The sequence below is a fragment of the Bombina bombina genome, chromosome 1 (assembly GCF_027579735.1).
Source record: "Bombina bombina isolate aBomBom1 chromosome 1, aBomBom1.pri, whole genome shotgun sequence".
Taxonomy (NCBI): domain Eukaryota; kingdom Metazoa; phylum Chordata; class Amphibia; order Anura; family Bombinatoridae; genus Bombina; species Bombina bombina.
Genome location: NC_069499.1, coordinates 925,307,808 through 925,334,431, shown reverse-complemented (window position 1 = coordinate 925,334,431; position 26,624 = coordinate 925,307,808). Strand labels below are relative to the sequence as shown.

The window sequence follows — 26,624 nt, the reverse complement described above, 5'->3', positions numbered from 1 at the left end:
ACCCTATCATAAATAGTATTAACCCCTAATCTGCCCTCCCTAACATCGCCGACACCTAACTTCAATTATTAACCCCTAATCTGCCGAGCGGAGCTCACCGCTATTCTAATAAATGTATTAACCCCTAAAGCTAAGTCTAACCCTAACACTAACACCCCCCTAACTTAAATATAATTTACATCTAACGAAATAAATTAACTCTTATTAAATAAATGATTCCTATTTAAAGCTAAATACTTACCTGTAAAATAAATCCTAATATAGCTACAATATAAATTATAATTATATTATAGCTATTTTAGGATTAATATTTATTTTACAGGCAACTTTGTAATTATTTTAACCAGGTACAATAGCTATTAAATAGTTAAGAACTATTTAATAGTTACCTAGTTAAAATAATAACAAATTTACCTGTAAAATAAATCCTAACCTAAGATATAATTAAACCTAACACTACCCTATCAATAAAATAATTAAATAAACTACCTACAATTACCTACAATTAACCTAACACTACATTATCAATAAATTAATTAAACACAATTCCTACAAATAAATACAATTAAATAAACTAGCTAAAGTACAAAAAATAAAAAAGAACTAAGTTACAAAAAATAAAAAAATATTTACAAACATAAGATAAATATTACAACAATTTTAAACTAATTACACCTACTCTAAGCCCCCTAATAAAATAACAAAGCCCCCCAAAATAAAAAATTCCCTACCCTATTCTAAATTAAAAAAGTTACAAGCTCTTTTACCTTACCAGCCCTGAACAGGGCCCTTTGCGGGGCATGCCCCAAGAATTTCAGCTCTTTTGCCTGTAAAAGAATAAATACAATACCCCCCCCCCCAACATTACAACCCACCACCCACATACCCCTAATCTAACCCAAACCCCCCTTAAATAAACCTAACACTAAGCCCCTGAAGATCTTCCTACCTTGTCTTCACCATCCAGGTTCACCGATCCGTCCTGAAGAGATCCTCCGATGTCCTGATCCAAGCCCAAGCGGGGGGCTGAAGAGGTCCATGATCCGGTCAAAGTCTTCATCCAAGCGGGGCAGAAGAGGATCTTCCATCCGATTGAAGTCATCATCCAGGCGGCATCTTCTATGGTCTTCCATCCGGAGCGAAGCGTCAGGATCCTGAAGACCTCCAGCGCGGAACATCCATCCGGACCGACGACTGAACGACGAATGACTGTTCCTTTAAGGGACGTCATCCAAGATGGCGTCCCTCGGATTCCGATTGGCTGATAGGATTCTATCAGCCAATCGGAATTAAGGTACGAATTTTCTGATTGGCTGATGGAATCAGCCAATCAGAATCAAGTTCAATCCGATTGCCTGATCCAATCAGCCAATCAGATTGAGCTCGCATTCTATTGGCTGATCGGAACAGCCAATAGAATGCGAGCTCAATCTGATTGGCTGATTGGATCAGCCAATCGGATTGAACTTGATTCTGATTGGCTGATTCCATCAGCCAATCAGAAAATTCCTACCTTAATTCCGATTGGCTGATAGAATCCTATCAGCCAATCGGAATTCGAGGGACGCCATCTTGGATGACGTCCCTTAAAGGAACCGTCATTAGTCGGGAGACAACGGAAGAAGAGGATGGATCCGCGTCGCCTGCTTCAAGATGGACCCGCTCCGCACCGGATGGAAGAAGATCGAAGATGCCGCTTGGAGAAGATGTTTGCCGGTCCGGATGTCCTCTTCTTGCCGGATAGGAGGAAGACTTTGGAGCCTCTTCTGGACCTCTTCAGCACCGGATGATGGATCGCCAACCCCCGCTTGGGTTGGATGAAGATGTTGGAGCCAGGACGGATCGGTGAACCTGGTATGGTGAAGACAAGGTAGGAAGATCTTCAGGGGCTTAGTGTTAGGTTTATTTAACCCCTTAATGACCACAGCACTTTTCCATTTTCTGTCCGTTTGGGACCAAGGCTATTTTTACATTTTTGCGGTCTTTGTGTTTAGCTGTAATTTTCCTCTTACTCATTTACTGTACCCACACATATTATATACCGTTTTTCTCGCCATTAAATGGACTTTCTAAAGATACCATTATTTTCATCATATCTTATAATTTACTATAAAAAAAATTATAAAATATGAGGAAAAAATGGAAAAAAACACACTTTTTCTAACTTTGACCCCCAAAATCTGTTACACATCTACAACCACCAAAAAACACCCATGCTAAATAGTTTCTAAATTTTGTCCAGAGTTTATAAATACCCAATGTTTACATGTTCTTTGCTTTTTTTGCAAGTTATAGGGCCATAAATATAAGTAGCACTTTGCTATTTCCAAACCACTTTTTTTCAAAATTAGCGCTAGTTACATTGGAACACTGATATCTTTCAGGAATCCCTGAATATCCCTTGACATGTATATATATTTTTTTAGAAGACATCCCAAAGTATTGATCTAGGCCCATTTTGGTATATTTCATGCCACCATTTCACCGCCAAATGCGATCAAATAAAAAAAAAAAGTAAAATTTTTCCAAATTTTAGGTTTCTCACTGAAATCATTAACAAACATTTTGTGCAATTATGGCACAAATGGTTGTAAATGCTTCTCTGGGATCCCCTTTGTTCAGAAATAGCAGACATATATCGCTTTGGCGTTGTTTTTAAGTAATTAGAAGTCCGCTAAATGCTGCTGCACACCACAAGTGTATTATGCTCAGCAGTGCAGGGGTTAATTAGGGAACTTGTAGGGAGCTTGTAGGGTTAATTTTAGCTTTAGTGTAGTGTAGTAGACAACCCCAAGTATTGATCTAGGCCCATTTTGGTATATTTTAGGCCACCATTTCACCGCCAAATACGATTAAATTAAAAAAAATAGTCAACTTTTTCACAAACTTTAGGTTTCTCACTGAAATTATTTAGAAACAACTTGTGCAATTATGGTACAAATGGTTGTAAATGATTCTCTGGGATCCCCTTTGTTCAGAAATAGCAGACATATATGGCTTTGGTGTTGCTTTTTGGTAATTAAAAGGCCGCTAAATGCCACTGCGCACAAAACGTGAATTATGCCCAGCAGTGAAGGGGTTAATTAGGTAGCTTGTAGGGAGCTTGCAGGGTTAATTTTAGCTTTAGTGTAGAGATCAGCTTCCCACCTGACACATCAGACCCCCTGATCCCTCCCATAGAGCTCTCTTCCCTCCCCCACCCCACAATTGTCCCCGCCATCTTAAGTACTGGCAGAAAGTCTGCCAGTACTAAAATAAAAGGTTTTTTTTTTTTACTTTTTTTTTTTTTAAGCATATTTACATATGATGCTATGTAGGATCCCCCCTTAGCCCCCAACCTCTCTGATCCCCCCCAAAACAGCTCTCTACCCTCCCCCCCCACTGCCTTATTGGGGGCCATCTTGGGTACTGGCAGCTGTCTGCCAGTACCCAGTTTGCATATAAAAATGGTTTTTTTTTCATTTATTTCAGTTTTTTCTGTAGTGTAGCTCCCCCCCCCCCAGATCAATCCCCCACCCCCTCCCAGATCCCTTCCATTACGTTTTATTTTTATTATATTGTACAAAAATATGTACAATTTTCTGTAGTGTAAGCGGTTCCCACCCGCTCCCTCCCCATGCACGCGCCCTCCCGCCGCCCCCTGTGCACGCGCGCGCGCCTGTGCGCGCCCCCGGCGATCCCGCCCCCGATCCCGCCCCCCTCTCTGACTAAGAAGCCATCGATGGCCGCCCACCCACCTCCCATTTACGCTCCCACCCACCAACGAATGCGGCCATCGATGTCCGGTGCAGAGAGGGCCACAGAGTGGCTCTCTCTGCACCGGAGGGGCAAAAATTGTTATTGCAGGATGCCTTGATATCGAGGCATCCTGCAATAACCGGAAAGCAGCTGGAAGTGATCAGGATCGCTTCCAGCTGCTTTCCAAACCGAGGACGTGCAGGGTACGTTCTCAGGCATTAACTGCCTTTTTTCTGAGGACGTACCCTGCACGTCCTCGGTCGTTAAGGGGTTAAGGGGGATTTGGGTTAGATTAGGGGTATGTGGGTGGTGGGTTGTAATGTTGGGGGGGGGGTATTGTATTTATTCTTTTACAGGCAAAAGAGCTGAAATTCTTGGGGCATGCCCCGCAAAGGGCCCTGTTCAGGGCTGGTAAGGTAAAAGAGCTTGTAACTTTTTTAATTTAGAATAGGGTAGGGAATTTTTTATTTTGGGGGGGCTTTGTTATTTTATTAGGGGGCTTAGAGTAGGTGTAATTAGTTTAAAATTGTTGTAATATTTTTCTTATGTTTGTAAATATTTTTTTATTTTTTGTAACTTAGTTCTTTTTTATTTTTTGTACTTTAGCTAGTTTATGTAATTGTATTTATTTGTAGGAATTGTGTTTAATTAATTTATTGATAGTGTAGTGTTAGGTTAATTGTAGGTAATTGTAGGTAGTTTATTTAATTATTTTATTGATAGGGTAGTGTTAGGTTTAATTATATCTTAGGTTAGGATTTATTTTACAGGTAAATTTTTTATTATTTTAACTAGGTAACTATTAAATAGTTCTTAACTATTTAATAGCTATTGTACCTGGTTAAAATAATTACAAAGTTACCTGTAAAATAAATATTAATCCTAAAATAGCTATAATATAATTATAATTTATATTGTAGCTATATTAGGATTTATTTTACAGGTAAGTATTTAGCTTTAAATAGGAATAATTTATTTAATAAGAGTTAATTAATTTCGTTAGATGTAAATTATATTTAAGTTATGGGGGTGTTAGTGTTAGGGTTAGACTTAGCGTTAGGGGTTAATACATTTATTAGAATAGCGGTGAGCTCCGCTCGGAAGATTAGGGGTTAATAATTGAAGGTAGGTGTCGGCGATGTTAGGGAGGGCAGATTAGGGGTTAATACTATTTATTATAGGGTTAGTGAGGCGGATTAGGGGTTAATAACTTTATTATAGTAGCGCTCAGGTCCGCTCGGCAGATTAGGGGTTAATAAGTGTAGGCAGGTGTCGGCGACGTTGAGGGGGGCAGATTAGGGGTTAATAAATATAATATAGGGGTCGGCGATGTTAGGGCAGCAGATTAGGGGTACATAGGGATAACGTAGGTTGCGGCGGTTTACGGAGCGGCAGATTAGGGGTTAAAAATAAAATGCAGGTGTCAGCGATAGCGGGGGCGGCAGATTAGGGGTTAATAAGTGTAAGGTTAGGGGTGTTTAGACTCGGGGTACATGTTAGAGTGTTAGGTGCAGACGTAGGAAGTGTTTCCCCATAGGAAACAATGGGGCTGCGTTAGGAGCTGAACGCTGCTTTTTTGCAGGTGTTAGGTTTTTTTTCAGCTCAAACAGCCCCATTGTTTCCTATGGGAGAATCGTGCACAAGCACGTTTTTGAGGCCGGCCGCGTCCGTAAGCAACTCTGGTATCGAGAGTTGCATTTGCGGTAAAAATGCTCTACGCTCCTTTTTTGGAGCCTAACGCAGCATTTGTTTGAACTCTCGATACCAGAGTTAAATTTATGGTGCGGCCAGAAAAAAGCCCGCGGAGCGTTAACAGCCCTTTTACCGCCAAACTCCAAATCTAGGCCCAAGTTAGCAAAATATTAGTCATCTTCTTTAAAATGTAAGAGCACCATCTAGTGACCTCTGGCTAGTATTGCATGTTTCAAACCATAGCTACCTTTCTATTTGTATATTAATGTCTGTATTTCTAGATACCAATTTCCGTCTCTTCTAACTTTCTTTGTGACTGTTCATATGGCTGTAAATACATTTATCTGTTTATATGGCTGTAAATACATTTATCTGTTTATATGTCTTTAAATGCATGTATCTGTTTATATGTCTTTAAATGCATGTATCTGTTTATATGTCTTTAAATGCATGTATCTGTTTATATGTATTTAAATGCATGTATCTGTTTAAAGAGGCATATTACTCAAATATCTTCTAACATGTATATGAAAGATGAGCAACTAAACATGTTAAAAATGTGTTTGTTTTTATATATATTTTTTATGCGTGAAAAGGGTTAAGCCGTTTACTGTATATTTAAGGTGAAACTAACAGAATGTGCACAGCTGGGTCCCTAGAATCCTACAGAAAAAAAGTTGGTTTATTCAATACAGAAACTTCTATTTTTAAAAAAAACAAAGCTCTAATTGTAATTTTGAAACATTCTGTTTTAGATAGAACTGAGACAATTTTTTGAGTTTAATGTTTTTTTAGTGGTATCTATCAATCTGTCTGTATCTGTCTATCAATCTGTACCACACAATCATGACATTGCTTCAGCACTATTCACTAACACTCAGCATTAAAGGGACATTAAACTACTGAGCACAACTACCCTAAAATGGTTACTACTCACTATCACCGAGATTACGAGTTTTGCGGTAACAGGGGTGCGTTGCTAACAAGCTTTTTTTTTCACTGCTCCCTTAAGACAACGCTGGTATTACAGGTTTTTTTAAACCCGGAATTAGCCGCAAAAAGGTGAGTGTATAGCAAAATTTAGCTCCACATCTCAACTCAATACCAGCGTTGCTTACGGTAGCAGTGAGCTGGCAAGAAATGCTCGTGCACGATTTCCCCATAGGAATCAATGGAGCAGATTCAGCTGAAAAAAACCTAACACATGCAAAAAAGCAGTGTTCAGCTTCTAACGCAGCCCCATTGATTCCTATGGGGAAATAAAATTAATGTTTACACCTAACACCCTAACATGAACCCCGAGTCTAAACACCCCTAATCTTACACTTATTAACCCCTAATCTGCTGTCCCCGACACCTGCATTATATTTTTAACCCCTAATCTGCCACTCCAGACACCGCCGCCACCTACATTATCCCTATGAACCCCTAATTTGCTGCCCCTAACATCGCTGACGCCTACGTTATAGTTATTAACCCCTAATCTGCCGCCCCCATCGTCGCCGCTACTATATTAAATTTATTAACCCCTAAACCTAAGTCTAACACTCCCGACGAATGAAGGTTCCTTTAAATGACGTCATCCAAGATGGCGTCCCTTGAATTCCGATTGGCTGATAGGATTCTATCAGCCAATCGGAATTAAGGTAGGAAAAATCATATTGGCTTATGAAATCAGCCAATAGAATTGAGATCGCATTCTATTGGCTGATTGGAACAGCCAATAGAATGTGAGCTGAATCCTATTGGCTAATTGGATCAGCCAATAGGATTTTTCCTACCTTAATTCCAATTGGCTGATAGAATCCTATCAGCCAATCAGAATTCAAGGTATGCCATCTTGGATGACGTCATTTAAAGGAACCTTCATTCGTCAGGAGTCGTCAGAAGAAGAGGATGCTCCACGTCGGTTGACTTCAAGATGGACCCGCTCCGGATGGATGAAGATAGAAGATGCCGCCTGGATGAAGCCTTCTGCCCGTCTGGAGGTCCTCTTCTGCCCGGATTGGATGAAGACTTCTGCCCCTCTGGAGGACCACTTGTGCCCGGCTGGGTGAAGAAGGCTCAAGGTAGGGTGATCTTCAAGGGGGTAGTGTTAGGTTTTATTAAGGGGGGATTGGGTGGGTTTTAGAGTAGGGTTGGGTGTGTGGGTGGGGGGTTTTAATGTGGGGGGTATTGTATTTTTTTTTCAGGTAACAGAGCTGATTACTTTGGGGCAATGCCCCGCAAAAAGCCTTTTTAAGGGCTATTTGTAATTTAGTATAGGGTAGGGAATTTTATTATTTTGGGGGGCTTTTTATTTTATTAGGGAGATTAGATTAGGTGTAATTAGTTTTAAAAAATTGTAATTATTTTTTAATTTTCTGTAATTTAGTGGGGGTTTTTTTGTACTTTAGTTTATTTAATTTAATTGTAGTTAATTGTAGTTAGTTTAGGTAATTAATTTAATGATACAGGGAGTGCAGAATTATTAGGCAAGTTGTATTTTTGAGGATTAATTTTATTATTGAACAACAACCATGTTCTCAATGAACCCAAAAAACTCATTAATATCAAAGCTGAATATTTTTGGAAGTAGTTTTTAGTTTGTTTTTAGTTTTAGCTATTTTAGGGGGATATCTGTGTGTGCAGGTGACTATTACTGTGCATAATTATTAGGCAACTTAACAAAAAACAAATATATACCCATTTGAATTATTTATTTTTACCAGTGAAACCAATATAACATCTCAACATTCACAAATATACATTTCTGACATTCAAAAACAAAACAAAAACAAATCAGTGACCAACATAGCCACCTTTCTTTGCAAGGACACTCAAAAGCCTGCCATCCATGGATTCTGTCAGTGTTTTGATCTGTTCACCATCAACATTGCGTGCAGCAGCAACCACAGCCTCCCAGACACTGTTCAGAGAGGTGTACTTTTTTCCCTCCTTGTAAATCTCACATTTGATGATGGACCACAGGTTCTCAATGGGGTTCAGATCAGGTGAACAAGGAGGCCATGTCATTAGATTTTCTTCTTTTATGCCCTTTCTTGCCAGCCACGCTGTGGAGTACTTGGACGCGTGTGATGGAGCATTGTCCTGCATGAAAATCATGTTTTTCTTGAAGGATGCAGACTTCTTCCTGTACCACTGCTTGAAGAAGCTGTCTTCCAGAAACTGGCAGTAGGACTGGGAGTTGAGCTTGACTCCATCCTCAACCCGAAAAGGCCCCACAAGCTCATCTTTGATGATACCAGCCCAAACCAGTACTCCACCTCCACCTTGCTGGCGTCTGAGTCGGACTGGAGCTCTCTGCCCTTTACCAATCCAGCCACGGGCCCATCCATCTGGCCCATCAAGACTCACTCTCATTTCATCAGTCCATAAAACCTTAGAAAAATCAGTCTTGAGATATTTCTTGGCCCAGTCTTGACGTTTCAGCTTGTGTGTCTTGTTCAGTGGTGGTCGTCTTTCAGCCTTTCTTACCTTGGCCATGTCTCTGAGTATTGCACACCTTGTGCTTTTGGGCACTCTAGTGATGTTGCAGCTCTGAAATATGGCCAAACTGGGGGCAAGTGGCATCTTGGCAGCTGCACGCTTGACTTTTCTCAGTTCATGGGCAGTTATTTTGCGCCTTGGTTTTTCCACACGCTTCTTGCGACCCTGTTGACTATTTTGAATGAAACGCTTGATTGTTCGATGATTACGCTTCAGAAGCTTTGCAATTTTAAGAGTGCTGCATCCCTCTGCAAGATATCTCACTATTTTTGACTTTTCTGAGCCTGTCAAGTCCTTCTTTTGACCCATTTTGCCAAAGGAAAGGAAGTTGCCTAATAATTATGCACACCTGATATAGGGTGTTGATGTCATTAGACCACACCCCTTCTCATTACAGAGATGCAAATCACCTAATATGCTTAATTGGTAGTAGGCTTTCGAGCCTATACAGCTTGGAGTAAGACAACATGCATAAAGAGGATGATGTGGTCAAAATACTCATTTGCCTAATAATTCTGCACTCCCTGTAGTGTAGTGTTAGGTGTAATTGTAATTTAGGTTAGGATTTATTTTACAGGTAAATTTGTACTTATTTAAACTAGGTAGTTATTAAATAGTTAATAACTATTTAATAACTATTGTACCTAGTTAAAATAAATACAAAGTTGCCTGTAAAATAACTATAAACCCTAAGATAGATACAAATGTAACTATTAGTTATATTGTAGCTAGCTTAGGGTTTATTTTATAGGTAAGTATTTAGTTTTAAATAGGATTCATTTATTTAATTGTAGTAATTTTATTTCGTTTTATTTAAATTATATTTAAGTTAGGGGGTGTTAGGGTTAGACTTAGGTTTAGGGGTTAATAAATTTAATATAATTGCAGCGATGGGGGTGGCAGATTAGGAGTTAATAAATGTAGGTAGGTGTCGGTGATGTTAGGGACGGCAGATTAGGGGTTAATAAAATTTAACTAGTGTTTGCGAGGTGGGAGTGTGGCGGTTTAGGGGTTAATATATTTATTACAGTGGCAGCGATGTCCGGTCGGCAGATTAGGGGTTAAAAACTTTATTAAAGTGTTTCCGATGTGGGGGGGGGGGGGGGGCCTCGGTTTAGGGGTTAATAGGTAGTTTATGGATGTTAGTGTGCTTTTTAGCACTTTAGTTAAGAGTTTTATGTTCCGGCGTTAGCCCCTAAAACTCTTAACTACTGACTTTTAAATGCGGTAGGAGTCTTGACAAGAGAGGCTGTACCGCTCACTACTTCCAAGACTCGTAATACCGGCGTTAGGCAAGTCCCATTGAAAAGATAGGATATGCAATTTACGTAAGGGGAATTGCGGTAAGCTCGAGTCGCGGAAGAAAAGTGAGCGGTACACCTGTACCAGACTCGTAATACCAGCGGGCATTAAAAAGCAGTGTTGGGACCTCTCAACGCTGCTTTTTAAGGCTAACGCAAGACTCGTAATCTCGCCTTATGTTATTGCATTTCATCCTGTTCCTGCTGCTCTTTTCAAATCTGTTCTCCTGTTTTAATAGCTTAAAGGTGTCAGAAGCTCTGCATCTTTTTGCTGGGGGCCGCCATTTACTAGCTCAGGTATTCTCACAGCCTGTGACAGAAGCTGGTCACACAGATCAGTAATATTGTCTAGTTTTACAGCTGTGCAATGTGCTTCAGGTTAGGGTGCATAATACAAAGCAGGAGCTGTACATTTTTGCTGTTGCTGTAATGCTCTATATTATTGTTGAGTGCTTTTTAAAATATATTTTGTGTAACTGTAAATGTGAAGCTCACATGATGTATCAGGCACACTAACCTGAAGCACATTATACAGCTGTAAAACTAGACAATATTACTGATCTGTGAGTGTGCACTGCTTCTGTCACAGGCTGTGAGAATACCTGAGCTCCAAGATGGCGGCCCCCAGCACAAAGAGGCGGAGCTTCAGTATTTGGCACCTTTAAGTTATTAAAGCAGGAGAACGGATTTGTAAATAGCTGCAGAGTAGTTACTATTCTTTTGTAGCAGTTTAATGTCCCTTTAATCACTCCAATATTCACCCAGCATTAGCTCCCAAGCCAGAAACTACACCCTCACCAACACACAGACACACAAAGGTTTTTTTTCAATTGTAGAACACTGTATTGCATTAAAACAAAGTATTAAAAGTATTTTCTGAGACACTTTATTGCATTAAGAGATATTCAAGACATTGTAACTCATTGCTTTATGAGTCCTTTGCAACTTGTAATACTAATATTTTGTGCAAAACTGCATCATTAGAATTATGTTTCTAAGAACAGACATAAAGTCTATCACTGATCTGTGTTCAGTTTAGCATTTGTTAACAGCAGTACTGTAATGTGCTCTTCATCCCTATCCTGATGTGATTTGCTCATCTATCCATTGGCGGACGTAGGTCACTCTTGAGTAGACAGCTGGCAACTTGATGTTACAAGAAGAAGATCCCCAGGACACAATGCCTACAAGGGACCAAGAATCTCCAATCTGGCAAACAAGTGGACCACCAGAATCCCCCTAAAAATGAAAAATATATTAGTGCTTAAAAAAGTGTATGTGTTTAAGTGTATGCATGTGTAGGTGTATGTGTGTAAGTGTATGCATGTGTAGGTGTATGTGTGTAAGTGTATTTGTGTAGGTGTATGCATGTGTAGGTGTATGTGAGTAAGTGTATGTGTGTAAGTGTATGCATGTGTAGGTGTATGTGTCTAAGTGTATGCATGTGTAGGTGTATGTGTGTAAGTGTATGTTTTAAGTGTATGCATGTGTATGAATGTGTAAGTGTATGCATGTGTAGGTGTATGTGTTTAAGTGTATTTGTGTAAGTGTATGCATGTGTAGGTGTATGTGTATGAATGTGTAAGTGTATGCATGTGTAAGTGTATGCATGTGTAGGTGTATGTGTATGAATGTGTAAGTGTATGCATGTGTAAGTGTATGTGTATGAATGTGTAAGTGTATGCATGTGTAGGTGTATGCATGTGCAGGTGTATGTGTATGAATGTGTAAGTGTATGCATGTGTAAGTGTATGCATGTGTAAGTATATGCATGTGTAGGTGTATGTGTATGAATGTGTAGGTGTATGCATGTGTAAGTATATGCATGTGTAGGTGTATGTGTATGAATGTGTAGGTGTATGCATGTGTAAGGTTGTATATGTAACATTAGCATTGATAGTGTATAGCAAGAACTAAAGTAAAAAAAGTTACTATTTAACAGAAGTTTTGCTCTTGAGCATTATCCCTCATGAATAATTTTAGCGCTGGCCCTTATACAAATCTGGTACCTAAGGAAAATAGCTCAATGGCCTGATCCAAGATGTGTATTGTGGCACACATTATACTACCCCACACACACAGTAAATATTAACCACTGACTTGAGCACAAGTGTTATTAGATTTCCTTGCATTTCTGTGCTCACCTTGTAATCTGGCTCTAAATGTAGCATGTATAATATCCATGTTCTAATTGTATTTGATCCTTACAGACATATTAGTGTCATGTTAACTTTTCTACTAAGTCGTATCTTAGCCCGGTATCTTTTTGATACTTACATGGCAGGAGGATGCTCCCGCTGCCCCAGCACAAATCATTGATTCAGTCACGGAGCTGCCCCATTGTTTCTTGCAGTCTTCCTCACCAACTATTGGCAGTGCCACTTGTTGAAGGATTATCGCTGAAGCAAAGGCTACAGGGAACATGAATATAGGGAAATTGTTTATACCAAAGCAAATGTATTTCAATCAGTGAATATGAAGCGTTTGCAGATGTAAACACAGTAACACTCAGAAATGATAATATCATGACAAGCTAAGCTTACACTACAGGAAAACAAGGAATATGTTGGTATAGCCAACAACATTACAATAAAAGAGAGGTGAAGATGAGACAATATACTGCACATAGATTTATCCATTCAGTTTACAAACGGAGGGAACTGAGATTTACAAGATCTAGATGGAAGATACAAAAAATTGAGAGACCTGCTTGATGGATACTGATGAGTTTTAATGTCATAATTTACTGGAGAAAGAGCCCATTGCTTCAGAGAGAAATATGAGTGTTTCCAATATGTTGCAGATTTTAGTAGTAATTTTTGTTGTAAACTTATTTTTGAAAGGTTTGTAGGTACAGGGAATAACCCTCCTAAAGAAGTGGTAAATGAAGGTTGTGCATAAGACTATTTTTAGGATTATGGGGTAGATTTACCAAGCAGCTGATGCTGCTATCTACCCCGTACTTTCAGGCTCACCAGAAATATAAGTTAAGAAGCTGCAGTCTTAAGACCGCTACTCCTTAACTCGTACGCCACCTCTGAGGCGGCGGACAGCAATCAGCCCGATCGGATACGATCGGGTTGAATGACACCTCCTGCTTGCGGCCGATTAATGTGCAGGGGCATTGCACAAGCATTTCACCAGAAATGTCTGCCCGCACATTGATAAATCTACCCCTATGTAGTATGTATTTTAGACAGGAATATTAGATCGGTCTTGTAGTTCTTGAAGGTTTCAATTCTGTTGAATCAATAGTAGAATCTAGTAACATAGGTATGGAAAAGTGTCAATTACATTAAGCAATAAGTGTGTATCTTGTTAATTTAGCGAATAGTGTTTGAGAACAGTTAGGACAGAAGCCACAAAAAAAAGAAAAAAAAAGAAAGTTGTGTATTCATAAATGTGTTATGATATTGTAAACGTGGCTTGTGATTGCTTTATGCTGAGGCATGTAGCAGGGCATAAGAATATGCTCCTTATTGTTACTGAAATCCAAGTCCCAACAATTGTTTAAGATTGGTGATAATTGCAGCTTTAACAATCGAATTGTAAAATGAATATTTCCCTTGATATTTGTTCAGAGATACTCGATAGAACAAATTCTAGAGTTTGAATATGGAATATTAACATTTAAATATTGAATGTAACACATTAATAACAAATATTAAAATGTTAGTACTACATATGAACACTGAAGCCAATAGATTTATCTTGAAGTTGAAAAGAATCAACATTAGAATCTTGATATATAAATAATAAAATGTTATTTGTGATAAAGTTAAAAAAAACAAATGTTGAATGTTCATCAAAAACTAAAAATTCATTTAGATCAAATTTATGCAGACAACATTATTTTAAACTAATGTAAGTGTCTAAATTCACAAAGATTAAAAGGGTCAACAGTGAGAAAAAGCTCTCCAATTGATATGCTGTCCCATGTAATTGATTCACTAATCTGTAAAGTAGCTCTTACAGTGAGATCAGTTCCTTAGAATAACATTGAATAGGGAAATCATTTTCTAACTTTGATTAATTACAGTGTTGCTTTGGGAATGAGTGTAGTTTTTGTTAACATCATTATTACACATTAGGGCTAGATTACGAGTGGAGCACTATTTAGCGCTTCCGCTTGAGTGTAAATTATGCTAGACAGAGTTTTTTTGTGCGTGTCATGTTGCGTTCCTATTCCAAGTTGAAAGTAAAACGTATTTGCTTAAGTGTAAACCTGATGCACGCAAAAATAAATATTATGACTGTATTAACGTCTTTCATAGGGGTAGATTTAACAAGGGCCGAATGGCCCTTGTTTCCCTGTGAGCCTTCAGGTTTGCCGGAAACAGAAGTTATGAAGCAGCGGTCTACTCTGAGACCGCGGACAGAAATCAACCCGATCGAATACGTCCTGCTAATGGCTGATGAAGTGAACGTAGTTTACGAAACGTGTAAGGGCATGCCCATTTCTGACGTCATTTCCGGTCCGGCGAGACCAACGGGATTCTTCACTGCAAACACAGTACAGCAACGAACTCTGTCACTAACAGATTTTCCATCCAAGGACATCCTCCTTATAGGATATTCATCTGGACACCGTAAAGGACATTTTCGGGTATTGCTTTTCTGCGAGACATTGACACAGGGAGAATCATTCTCCATTTTTGTTTTAAAGCAACCTGCATCAATTACCATTTGGGCATAGTGCAGATATCATAGAGTTTAAAACTGCTACGCTAACTCTGTTTTCTTGGACACTTTAAAGCCCACCTTTATATGGGTTATTATCACGAGGACAGCATTATCAGTACCTTTTAGGGATTTCACCCTCAGTTTTAAAGTGTATATAATCACACAAACATGATGTTTGTGTATTAATGTTTGTGCAAAATAAAGGAGTTTTATTTTTAAAACCTTCAAGTGTTTCCAACACATTCTTCAGAAACATATCCCTTACTTATATACAGGATTCCACCATACTCCACAGAGGAGAAGGGACAAGCTCAAACTCCAGGGATTTTCACCATACCCCACAGAGGAGAAGCAAAAAAACACCATACTTCAAGAGGCTGTTGAAAGAAATAACATACTCTAAAGGGCCAAAGAGAGGATAACATCTTTTAACACAGATAGGTACAAAAAAATCCCCTCCGTGCAATCAACATACCTCACAAGTTTGAGGTCAAATAAGGTGAGCATTATTCTACTATTTATTGCTACACATCACACTAGTGCTTTTCATACTGCACCATAAGTTGTTTTCTTTTTATGTTTTCTCCCTTCTATGAGTGCTGACATCTGGACCCCATACTTCATACCCTAAACCAGTGTTTTTCAACCAGTGTGCCGTGAGAGATCCTCAGGTGTGCCACGGCAGACTGACAACAGTGTGACATATTTTTTAAACTTTGCTTGTTTTTTACTCCCAGTGCAGGGGTAGTTTGTAGGAGGCATGGCATAACAGCACAATACATACAGTATGTTTGTGTGTGTGTATGTGTATATATATGCTGTATTAGGCTACAATGTGTGATTTCTTTAAAATTTTGGGATGGTGGTGTGCCACAGGATTTTTTAATGTAAAAAAGTGTGCCGCGGCAAAAAAAAGGTTAAAAATCACTGCCCTAAACCACCCTTTCCATTGGTGATAGTGGAATCCTCAGATGTAGCAGCTATTGAAATATACCAGGAGGGACTTTATAAGCATATTAAACATTTGCTACTCACCCAGTGCAAGTTAAAATACCTATTGACTATATATATATATATATATATATATAAAATAACTCATTGTGTAGTTCATTAACAAATCTAGACAGGCCCAGAGGCTTGTTTTCCCACAGAAAACCTCTGAATTACATTGTTTCCAATGCAGCAAAGGATTCTGGGTAAGATATGCAAATTAAGTACACAATGACACACCTTTTTACTTCAGTCTGCTCTTCAGCAGGTTCCCTTTACGCCAAAGTATCGCTGTTCACACAGCTTATAAACTTAGCTAGGGTTAGTGCAGTGATTCATAACCATCCCAGGACAGACTGTTTTGTGGTTTTTGCCACTCATCAGCTGGGAGAAGGTTAGAATCACTGCTAGGTGAAGTTGATTCCAGGCAGAAAACAACAACATTTTAAATTAGGGGGAGACAAAAGGCGAGTTTAATATCCTCCACTACGCACAAAATATAGAAAAAATAACTCATTGTGTAGTTCATTAACAAATCTAGACAGGCCCAGAGGCTTGTTTTCCCACAGAAAACCTCTGAATTACATTGTTTCCAATGCAGCAAAGGATTCTGGGTAAGATATGCAAATTAAGTACACAATGACACACCTTTTTTACTTGCTCCCAGCTGATGAGTGGCAAAAACAACGAAACAGTCTGTCCTGGGATGGTTATGAATCACTGCACTAACCCTAGCTAAGTTTATAAGCTGTGTGAACAGCGATACTTTGGCGTAAAGGGAACCTGCTGAAAAGCAGACTGAAGTAAAAAGGTGTGTCATTGTGTACTTAATTTGCATATCTTACCCAGAATCCTTTGCTGCATTGGAAACAATGTAATTCAGAGGTTTTCTGTGGGAAAACAAGCCTCTGGGCCTGTTTAGAGAAAAAAAGCCTCTGGGCCTGTCTAGATTTGTTAATGAACTACACAATTAGTTATTTTTTCTATATTTTGTGCATAGTGGAGGATTTTAAACTCGCCTTTTATCTCTATCTCTGTAGTCTAGCGCTTAGTGTACAATATTAGAAACAATAATAATAGAAGGATTGTTGACAAATTCAAATGACCCAAAAATTGTCTACATACATCCAGTACTGGGTCTCCCCCAGCCAGTGGTAATGCACTTTAGGTTTTCTGGGAAAACATCCTGCTTTGCGGGCAAACAAACAGGAGACACATGAGGTCCCAATACAGCCGGGGTCTTCAGTTTTAAAAGGGTAACATCAGCGGAAATGCTGTTGCTATAATCTGGATGCTCTAAAACCTGAAATAAAGAATCTGTCATTTATTTGCCTTATAAATTAACTGTAATTTTTCACATTTAGCGTTAGATTATAAGATCAATAGAAAGAACCAACAATAATATAGCTAATAAAAATAATAGATAAAAATATAGAATAATTAGTGAAGACATATGTAGTGTTTAGAAATAGATATACTCTCTGATTATCTAAGTATAGTAATATTTGAGAAAACTCAAATTTATCAGGATATGCAACAGTCTAGATAATAGATACCGATCTTTTAAGGTTAACGGAAATCAGTTTTCAGCTCAGCTATATTTGTCTTTTTTACAAACAGTAATTTATATCCAATACTTAAACTAATATGAATTATACATGACCATGCATTTTATTTTAAACATTGTATATAAAATGTAGTCTGGCCTTGCATTGATATTTAATATTTAAAATTGTATGCATTGCCATGTATATTGCATATTATTTTAAGTATTGCATATAATTTAAAATGTATTTATGTTAGCTTGTTGTGTTTATTAGTGATAACATAGCTATATACATGTTAATATATAGTTATGTTAAATTATATTTTTACATAACAGGCGTGCAGTTATGTAGAACTATAATTTTAATTATACTGTCTTTAATAAAAAATAATAAACACAACTAGCAACATTAACTACATTTTATTTTATATGCAAACATTAAAATAATGTGCATTCTACATAACAATGCATAATTTTAAATATTGAATATATATGTGTAGAGCCTTAGAGGCCTATTTATGAAATGTCTGTCGGATCTGATCGGACAGTGCGGATCAGGTCCGACAGACATTGCTGAATGCGGAGAGCAATACGCTCTCCGTATTCAGCATTGCACCAGCAGCTCTTGTGAGCTGCTGGTGCAACACCGCCCCCTGCAGATTCGTGGCCAATTTGACGCCAGCAGGGGGGCGTCAATCAACCCGATCATACTCGATCGGGTTGAATAGATATGCCCCTTAGCTTCTACAGTTAGTATTAGGTTATGGCTGTTTAGGGGTCAATGTTTAGGGGTCAATGTTTGCATATTATTTAAACATTGACCCCTAAACTGCCATAACCTAATACTAACATATATTTTTAAATAAATAGTTATGTTTGAAATAATAAACACAGCAAGCAAAAAATAAATCCATTTTAAGATATATAAAATACTTTAAAGAATCTACATTGTACATGAAAATGCATATTTTGTCAAGGAGATGAGGTAAATGCCGGAGGGCCGTCAAAACCTTACCGGTGAAAGGGGTGCCCTATCGAGCATGGTGCAAGGGATCAAGTCGCCCTTGTAGTATGTTGTCAGCAATTTGGTGAGGCACCTGGGGATACCACTTGTTTGGGTGTGCTACCTTCTGGGAGCAATGGGGGCACTTCAATGCATCTTGTAGTGTCCCCAATTCCTCCCAGAAGGTAGTACACCCAAAAAAGTGGAGTCCGCCAGAATTTAGCTCATCTTCATGACACATCATTTAAACATTGTTTATAATTTTAGTGACATAGCTTCTATAGTTATAATGCGGAGGTTTACTATTTAGTATAGTTTATTATAGTCAGGTAGTTTGCAGACAGTAGGCAGTATGTGGGAGTTAGCTGTGGTGTTCCAGTGGAGTGTAGGTTAGACATTACGTCAGTGTTGGTGGTATTAGGGACTTAGCTGGGAGTTCCAGGGGTGTGTAGGTTAGGCGTGACATAGGTGTAGGTAGTCAGGGGAAGTTAGCTGAGCGGTGCAGGGGGAGTGAAGGTTAGCTCTGAAATAGATTTAGGCAGTCAGTGGGCGGTAGCGAGGTGGAGCAGGGGAAGTGTAGCTTAGATGTAATGTATGTATATGCGTTCAGGGGAAGTTAGCGGGGCGTGCAAGGGGGAGTAGGCTGCACTTTAATTCTGATGTATCGCCACCAATGCGATTTGGTTGAATCAGCGAAGTGCAGGTTTCGAGGAGGGTAGTAGCCATGTTTGTCTCACCAGCTATTAGCTGGCGAAACTACATCGCCTGAGGTAGTTAGCATAGGTGTAGTGCAACTTATGTCTTGCTAGCAATATTTGGAGTGTGCTTACATGGAAACTATTTTTTAGTTTCAGTGAGCGCACTGTCTGCGCCGTGTACGCCCACTTCAAATAGGGTCGCTGCCACCGGCCGAAGAAAAATGCCAACAGGCGGCAATGTCAGCGATGCAGGTGATGCTGCTAAAGTATACTATGTGACTGGCATATCACTTTTGGATGTTGTGGGAAACTGGAAGAATGGGTTTACCCATTTTTTATTGTTTTGTATATCTAGTTTATCAGTAGAAAATAAGATCACATATTATATCATATAACATTTATAATTGTATAAAAAAAAGGCCAGACTATATTATTATTGATGAGATCACTACATAATTTGATTGAAAAGTCTTAAGCCTAGATTTGGAGTTCGGCGGTAAAAGGGCTGTTAACGCTCCGCGGGCTTTTTTCTGGCCGCACCATAAATTTAACTCTGGTATCGAGAGTTTAAACAAATGCTGCGTTAGGCTCCAAAAAAGGAGCGTAGAGCATTTTTACCGCAAATGCAACTCTCGATACCAGAGTTGCTTACGGACGCGGCCGGCCTCAAAAACGTGCTCGTGCACGATTCTCCCATAGGAAACAATGGGGCTGTTTGAGCTGAAAAAAAAACTAACACCTGCAAAAAAGCAGCGTTCAGCTCCTAACGCAGCCCCATTGTTTCCTATGGGGAAACACTTCCTACGTCTGCACCTAACACTCTAACATGTACCCCGAGTCTAAACACCCCTAACCTTACACTTATTAACCCCTAATCTGCCGCCCCCGCTATCGCTGACACCTGCATATTTTTTTTAACCCCTAATCTGCCGCTCCGTAAACCGCCGCAACCTACGTTATCCCTATGTACCCCTAATCTGCTGCCCCTAACATCGCCGACCCCTATATTATATTTATTAACCCCTAATCTGCCCCCCTCAACGTCGCCGACACCTGCCTACACTTATTAACTCCTAATCTGCCGAGCGGACCTGAGCGCTACTATAATAAAGTTATTAACCCCTAATCCGCCTCACTAACCCTATCATAAATAGTATTAACCCCTAATCTGCCCTCCCTAACATCGCCGACACCTAACTTCAATTATTAACCCCTAATCTGCCGAGCGGACCTCACCGTTACTATAATAAATGTATTAACCCCTAAAGCTAAGTCTAACCCTAACACTAACACCCCCCCTAAATTAAATATAATTTTAATCTAACGAAATAAATTAACTCTTATTAAATAAATGATTCCTATTTAAAGCTAAATACTTACCTGTAAAATAAATCCTAATATAGCTACAATATAAATTATAATTATATTATAGCTATTTTAGGATTAATATTTATTTTACAGGCAACTTGGTATTTATTTTAACTAGGTACAATAGCTATTAAATAGTTAAGAACTATTTAATAGTTACCTAGTTAAAATAATAACAAATTTACCTGTAAAATAAATCCTAACCTAAGATATAATTAAACCTAACACTACCCTATCAATAAATTAATTAAATAAACTACCTACAATTACCTACAATTAACCTAACACTACACTATCAATAAATTAATTAAACACAATTGCTACAAATAAATACAATTAAATAAACTAGCTAAAGTACAAAAAATAAAAAAGAACTAAGTTACAAAAAATAATAAAATATTTACAAACATAAGAAAAATATTACAACAATTTTAAACTAATTACACCTACTCTAAGCCCCCTAATAAAATAACAAAGCCCCCCAAAATAAAAAATTCCCTACCCTATTCTAAATTAAAAAAGTTACAAGCTCTTTTACCTTACCAGCCCTGAACAGGGCCCTTTGCGGGGCATGCCCCAAGGATTTCAGCTCTTTTGCCTGTAAAAAAAAACATACCATACCCCCCCCCAACATTACAACCCACCACCCACATACCCCTAATCTAACCCAAACCCCCCTTAAATAAACCTAACACTAAGCCCCTGAAGATCTTCCTACCTTGTCTTCACCATACCAGGTTCACCGATCCGTCCTGGCTCCAACATCTTCATCCAACCCAAGCGGGGGTTGGCGATCCATCATCCGGTGCTGAAGAGGTCCAGAAGAGGCTCCAAAGTCTTCCTCCTATCCGGCAAGAAGAGGACATCCGGACCGGCAAACATCTTCTCCAAGCGGCATCTTCAATCTTCTTCCATCCGGTGCGGAGCGGGTCCATCTTGAAGCAGGCGACGCGGACCCATCCTCTTCTTCGGTTGTCTCCCGACGAATGACGGTTCCTTTAAGGGACGTCATCCAAGATGGCGTCCCTCGAATTCCGATTGGCTGATAGGATTCTATCAGCCAATCGGAATTAAGGTAGGAATTTTCTGATTGGCTGATGGAATCAGCCAATCAGAATCAAGTTCAATCCGATTGGCTGATCCAATCAGCCAATCAGATTGAGCTCGCATTCTATTGGCTGATCGGAACAGCCAATAGAATGCGAGCTCAATCTGATTGGCTGATTGGATCAGCCAATCGGATTGAATTTGATTCTGATTGGCTGATTCCATCAGCCAATCAGAAAATTCCTACCTTAATTCCGATTGGCTGATAGAATCCTATCAGCCAATCGGAATTCGAGGGACGCCATCTTGGATGACGTCCCTTAAAGGAACCGTCATTCGTCGGGAGACAACGGAAGAAGAGGATGGATCCGCGTCGCCTGCTTCAAGATGGACCCGCTCCGCACCGGATGGAAGAAGATCGAAGATGCCGCTTGGAGAAGATGTTTGCCGGTCCGGATGTCCTCTTCTTGCCGGATAGGAGGAAGACTTTGGAGCCTCTTCTGGACCTCTTCAGCACCGGATGATGGATCGCCAACCCCCGCTTGGGTTGGATGAAGATGTTGGAGCCAGGACGGATCGGTGAACCTGGTATGGTGAAGACAAGGTAGGAAGATCTTCAGGGGCTTAGTGTTAGGTTTATTTAAGGGGGGTTTGGGTTAGATTAGGGGTATGTGGGTGGTGGGTTGTAATGTTGGGGGGGGTATGGTATGTTTTTTTTTACAGGCAAAAGAGCTGAAATCCTTGGGGCATGCCCCGCAAAGGGCCCTGTTCAGGGCTGGTAAGGTAAAAGAGCTTGTAACTTTTTTAATTTAGAATAGGGTTGGGAATTTTTTATTTTGGGGGGCTTTGTTATTTTATTAGGGGGCTTAGAGTCGGTGTAATTAGTTTAAAATTGTTGTAATATTTTTCTTATGTTTGTAAATATTTTATTATTTTTTGTAACTTAGTTCTTTTTTATTTTTTGTACTTTAGCTAGTTTATTTAATTGTATTTATTTGTAGCAATTGTGTTTAATTAATTTATTGATAGTGTAGTGTTAGGTTAATTGTAGGTAATTGTAGGTAGTTTATTTAATTAATTTATTGATAGGGTAGTGTTAGGTTTAATTATATCTTAGGTTAGGATTTATTTTACAGGTAAATTTGTTATTATTTTAACTAGGTAACTATTTAATAGCTATTGTACCTGGTTAAAATAATTAAAAAGTTGCCTGTAAAATAAATATTAATCCTAAAATAGCTATAATATAATTATAATTTATATTGTAGCTATATTAGGATTTATTTTACAGGTAAGTATTTAGCTTTAAATAGGAATCATTTATTTAATAAGAGTTAATTTATTTCGTTAGATTAAAATTATATTTAAGTTAGGGGGGTGTTAGTGTTAGGGTTAGACTTAGCTTTAGGGGTTAATCAATTTATTAGAATAACGGTGAGCTCCGGTCGTCAGATTAGGGGTTAATAATTGAAGTTAGGTGTCGGCGATGTTAGGGAGGGCAGATTAGGGGTTAATACTATTTATGATAGGGTTAGTGAGGCGGGTTAGGGGTTAATAACTTTATTATAGTAGCGCTCAGGTCCGCTCGGCAGATTAGGGGTTAATAAGTGTAGGCAGGTGTCGGCGACGTTGAGGGGGGCAGATTAGGGGTTAATAAATATAATATAGGGGTCGGCAGTGTTAGGGGTAGCAGATTAGGGGTACATAGGGATAACGTAGGTGGCGGCGCTTTGCGGTCGGAAGATTAGGGGTTAATTATTTTAAGTAGCTGGCGGCGACGTTGTGGGGGGCAGGTTAGGGGTTAATAAATATAATATAGGGGTCGGCGGTGTTAGGGGCAGCAGATTAGGGGTACATAAGTATAACGTAGGTGGCGGTCGGCAGATTAGGGGTTAAAAATTTAAATCGAGTGGCGGCGATGTGGGGGGAGCTCGGTTTAGGGGTACATAGGTAGTTTATGGGTGTTAGTGTACTTTAGGGTACAGTAGTTAAGAGCTTTATGAACCGGCGTTAGCCAGAAAGCTCTTAACTCCTGCTATTTTCAGGCGGCTGGAATTTTGTCGTTAGAGCTCTAACGCTCACTTCAGAAACGACTCTAAATACCGGCGTTAGAAAGATCCCATTGAAAAGATAGGATACGCAATTGACGTAAGGGGATCTGCGGTATGGAAAAGTCGCGGCTGAAAAGTGAGCGTTAGACCCTTTAATCACTGACTCCAAATACCGGCGGTAGCCTAAAACCAGCGTTAGGAGCCTCTAACGCTGGTTTTGACGGCTACCGCCGAACTCCAAATCTAGGCCTTAATGATTTATAAGTGATAACTGCAATATTTATGTACTGCATAATACAATTTATATACTGCATACTAACCATGAAAGGGAAATAAAACCCAGAATATTTTTTTCATGAATCAGATAGAGCATACAATCAAAAAAATCCAATACTTCTATAATCAAATTTACTTTGTTCTCATGGTATTCTTAGTTGAAGAGCATACCTAGGTAGGTAGGTAGCTTGCACGTGTTAGGATCACTATATGGCAGTAGTTTTACAATAGTTTTAACAATGTTATACATTTTTGAGCACTAGATAGCAGCAGTATGTACACAATATATAGCATTATTAAAAGCATTTTTGAAAAACTATTGCCATATAGTAAGCCTATCACGTCCAAGCTACCTACTTAGGTATGCTATTCGACAACCAATATCAAGGTTATGAAGTAAACTGGAAAGTGTTTTCATAATTGCTCTATCTGAACTGAATCTGTTCATTATTTGTAACATTCAGACCCAATAAAAAACTAGTTGACCTTAAGTTACCTTTGCTATGCCAATCCTCTGGATGTTTTCCTCATTAGATACTCGGCTATGTTCTCCAAGTACAGCAACATCACTATTGGGACTTAAGTAACATAAAAATATAAAAGATGAGTTTGAGTTCGTATCAAGGCAGGTTGTTAAAAGGACAGTAAAGTCAAAATTAAACTTTTATGATTTAGATAAGAGCATGACTGTCATTTTAAACAACTTTCCAATATATTTCTGTTATCAAAATGGATTTGTTCTCTTGGTATCCTTTGTTGAAGAGAGCAACAATGTACTACTGGTAGCTAGTTGAACACATTGAGGGAACCAATAACAAGAAGCATATACACTATTTGGCCAAAGGTATGTGGGCACCTGACCATCTCACCGATATGAGCTTATGAGACATCCCTTTCTAAAACCATGTGCATTAATATGGAACTGCCCCCCCCCCCCCCCCACTCCGCGACTTTAACAGCCACAACTCTTCTGGGAAGGTTTTCCACAAGATTTTGAAGAGTGTCTGTGGGAATTTGTACTTTCAGCATTTGTGAAGGGAGGCAGTGATGTTGGACAAGACGGTCTGGCTTGCAATTGGGATTTTCAATTCATCCCAAAGGTGTTCGTTGAGTTGAGGCCAGGGCTCTATGCAGGGCACTCGATTTTCTCCACACCAAATTCGTCAAACCATGTCTTCATGGACCTCGCGTTGTGCACAGGGGAACAGCCAAGTCATACAGGAACTGGAGCGGGCAACCCCACAAAGTTGGAAGCGCCCAGTTGTCTATAATTTGGTAATATCCTGTGGTGTTAAGATGACCCTTCCCTGCAACTAAGGGGCTTAGCACAAATCCTGCAAAAACAGCCCTAGACCAATATCCCTTCTCTACCAAACTTTACACTAAGCATTCCAGTAGGTAGCGTTCTCCTGGCAGCTATCACACACAGATTCCTCCATTAGACCGCCAGATAGTGAAACATGATTCATCACTCCATAGAACACGTTTCCACTTCTCCAGAGTCCAATGGCATTGTGCTTTACACCACCCCAGTGACGTACTTTACACCACTCCAGCTAATGCTTGACATTGCGCATGTTGATGTGAAGCTTGTGCACAAATGCTTGGCCCTTAAACCTATTTCATGAAGCTCCCAACATACAGTTCTTGTGCTTTTGTTGCTTCCAGAGGCAGTTTGGAACTCTGTATTGAGTGATGCGACATATAACAAAATAAAGGTGATTTTTTATGTGCTACACACTTCAGCACTCGTGGGTCCTGCTCTGTGAGTTTGCATGGTCTTTGTGACTGGGCCGTTATTGCCCCTAGATACTTCCATTTCACAATAATGACATTTACAGTTAAGCAAGGCAGATCTAGCAGAGCAGAAATTTCACAAATTGACTTTTTGCAAAGGTGGCATCCTATAACAGTGCCACGTTTCAAGTCACTGATCTCTTCAGTACGTCCCTTGTACTGTCAATGGAGATTTCATGTGCAAGATTTTATGCAGATGTTAGCAATGGGTGTGGCTGAAACACCTGATTTCAATAATGAGTAGGGGTGTCAACCTATGTTTGGCTATATAGTGTATATGCTGACACCAATCACCAGCTAGCTCCCAGTAGTTGCTGCTAAGAATATGCACATATGCTTTTTCAAGAATCGCACCTCCTATTAGCGTGGCTCTGTGAAGAAGGGTAGGAATTAGAGCGGCTCCACAACGGACTAGAGGTAAATTTGTTTTTGACCCCTAAGATAATTTATAGGAAACAAATGCATACTGACAAATTTCGTCAGTATTTATTAATGGTCTTTAAATTTCGTGATGCATTCGTTCGGATGTTTGTTTTGTAAAAATCAAACAAATTTCCATGTTTCGTTATTGAATTTGCATTCATAACAAAACAAATGCATATGCGTAATGAACACATATATACACATACATACATACAAATATATACACATATATGCACCTTTGAGCCTTTTCTTGGCAAACACCTTGAAATATACCCTGTCCCTTATAAACACTTTTTATACATTTATTTCAATAATAAAATTTTATTTTACATGTAATATGATTATATATATGAGTGTAATACTTTATACTTTTTATGTTTTACATGTGTTTTGTTCTTCTTTTCCTCTAACCCTAACAAGTCACGCTAACTTTTTTAGTGCTGTTATGTGTTGCACTTGAGCGCAACTTATATGAGGTATAGTTAGCGCAGTCAGGATATCTATTAAAAGTATAGGGTGTGC

General features: G+C 39.1%; 1 protein-coding gene across 1 annotated transcript in view; it reads right to left on the bottom strand.

Annotated features, from left to right (window-relative positions):
• Positions 1-11,090: 11,090 nt before the first annotated feature.
• Positions 11,091-26,624, bottom strand: part of LOC128640462 (chymotrypsinogen B) — a 29,514-nt gene continuing 13,980 nt past the window's right edge. Inside the window, exons 4-7 of the mRNA XM_053692941.1 lie at positions 24,379-24,460; positions 17,019-17,196; positions 12,498-12,631; positions 11,091-11,459 (exon numbers count right to left, since the gene is read on the bottom strand). Of these exons, the coding sequence (XP_053548916.1) occupies positions 11,298-11,459; positions 12,498-12,631; positions 17,019-17,196; positions 24,379-24,460 (556 nt within the window). The 3' untranslated portion in view covers positions 11,091-11,297. The remainder of the gene's footprint in view (positions 11,460-12,497; positions 12,632-17,018; positions 17,197-24,378; positions 24,461-26,624) is intronic.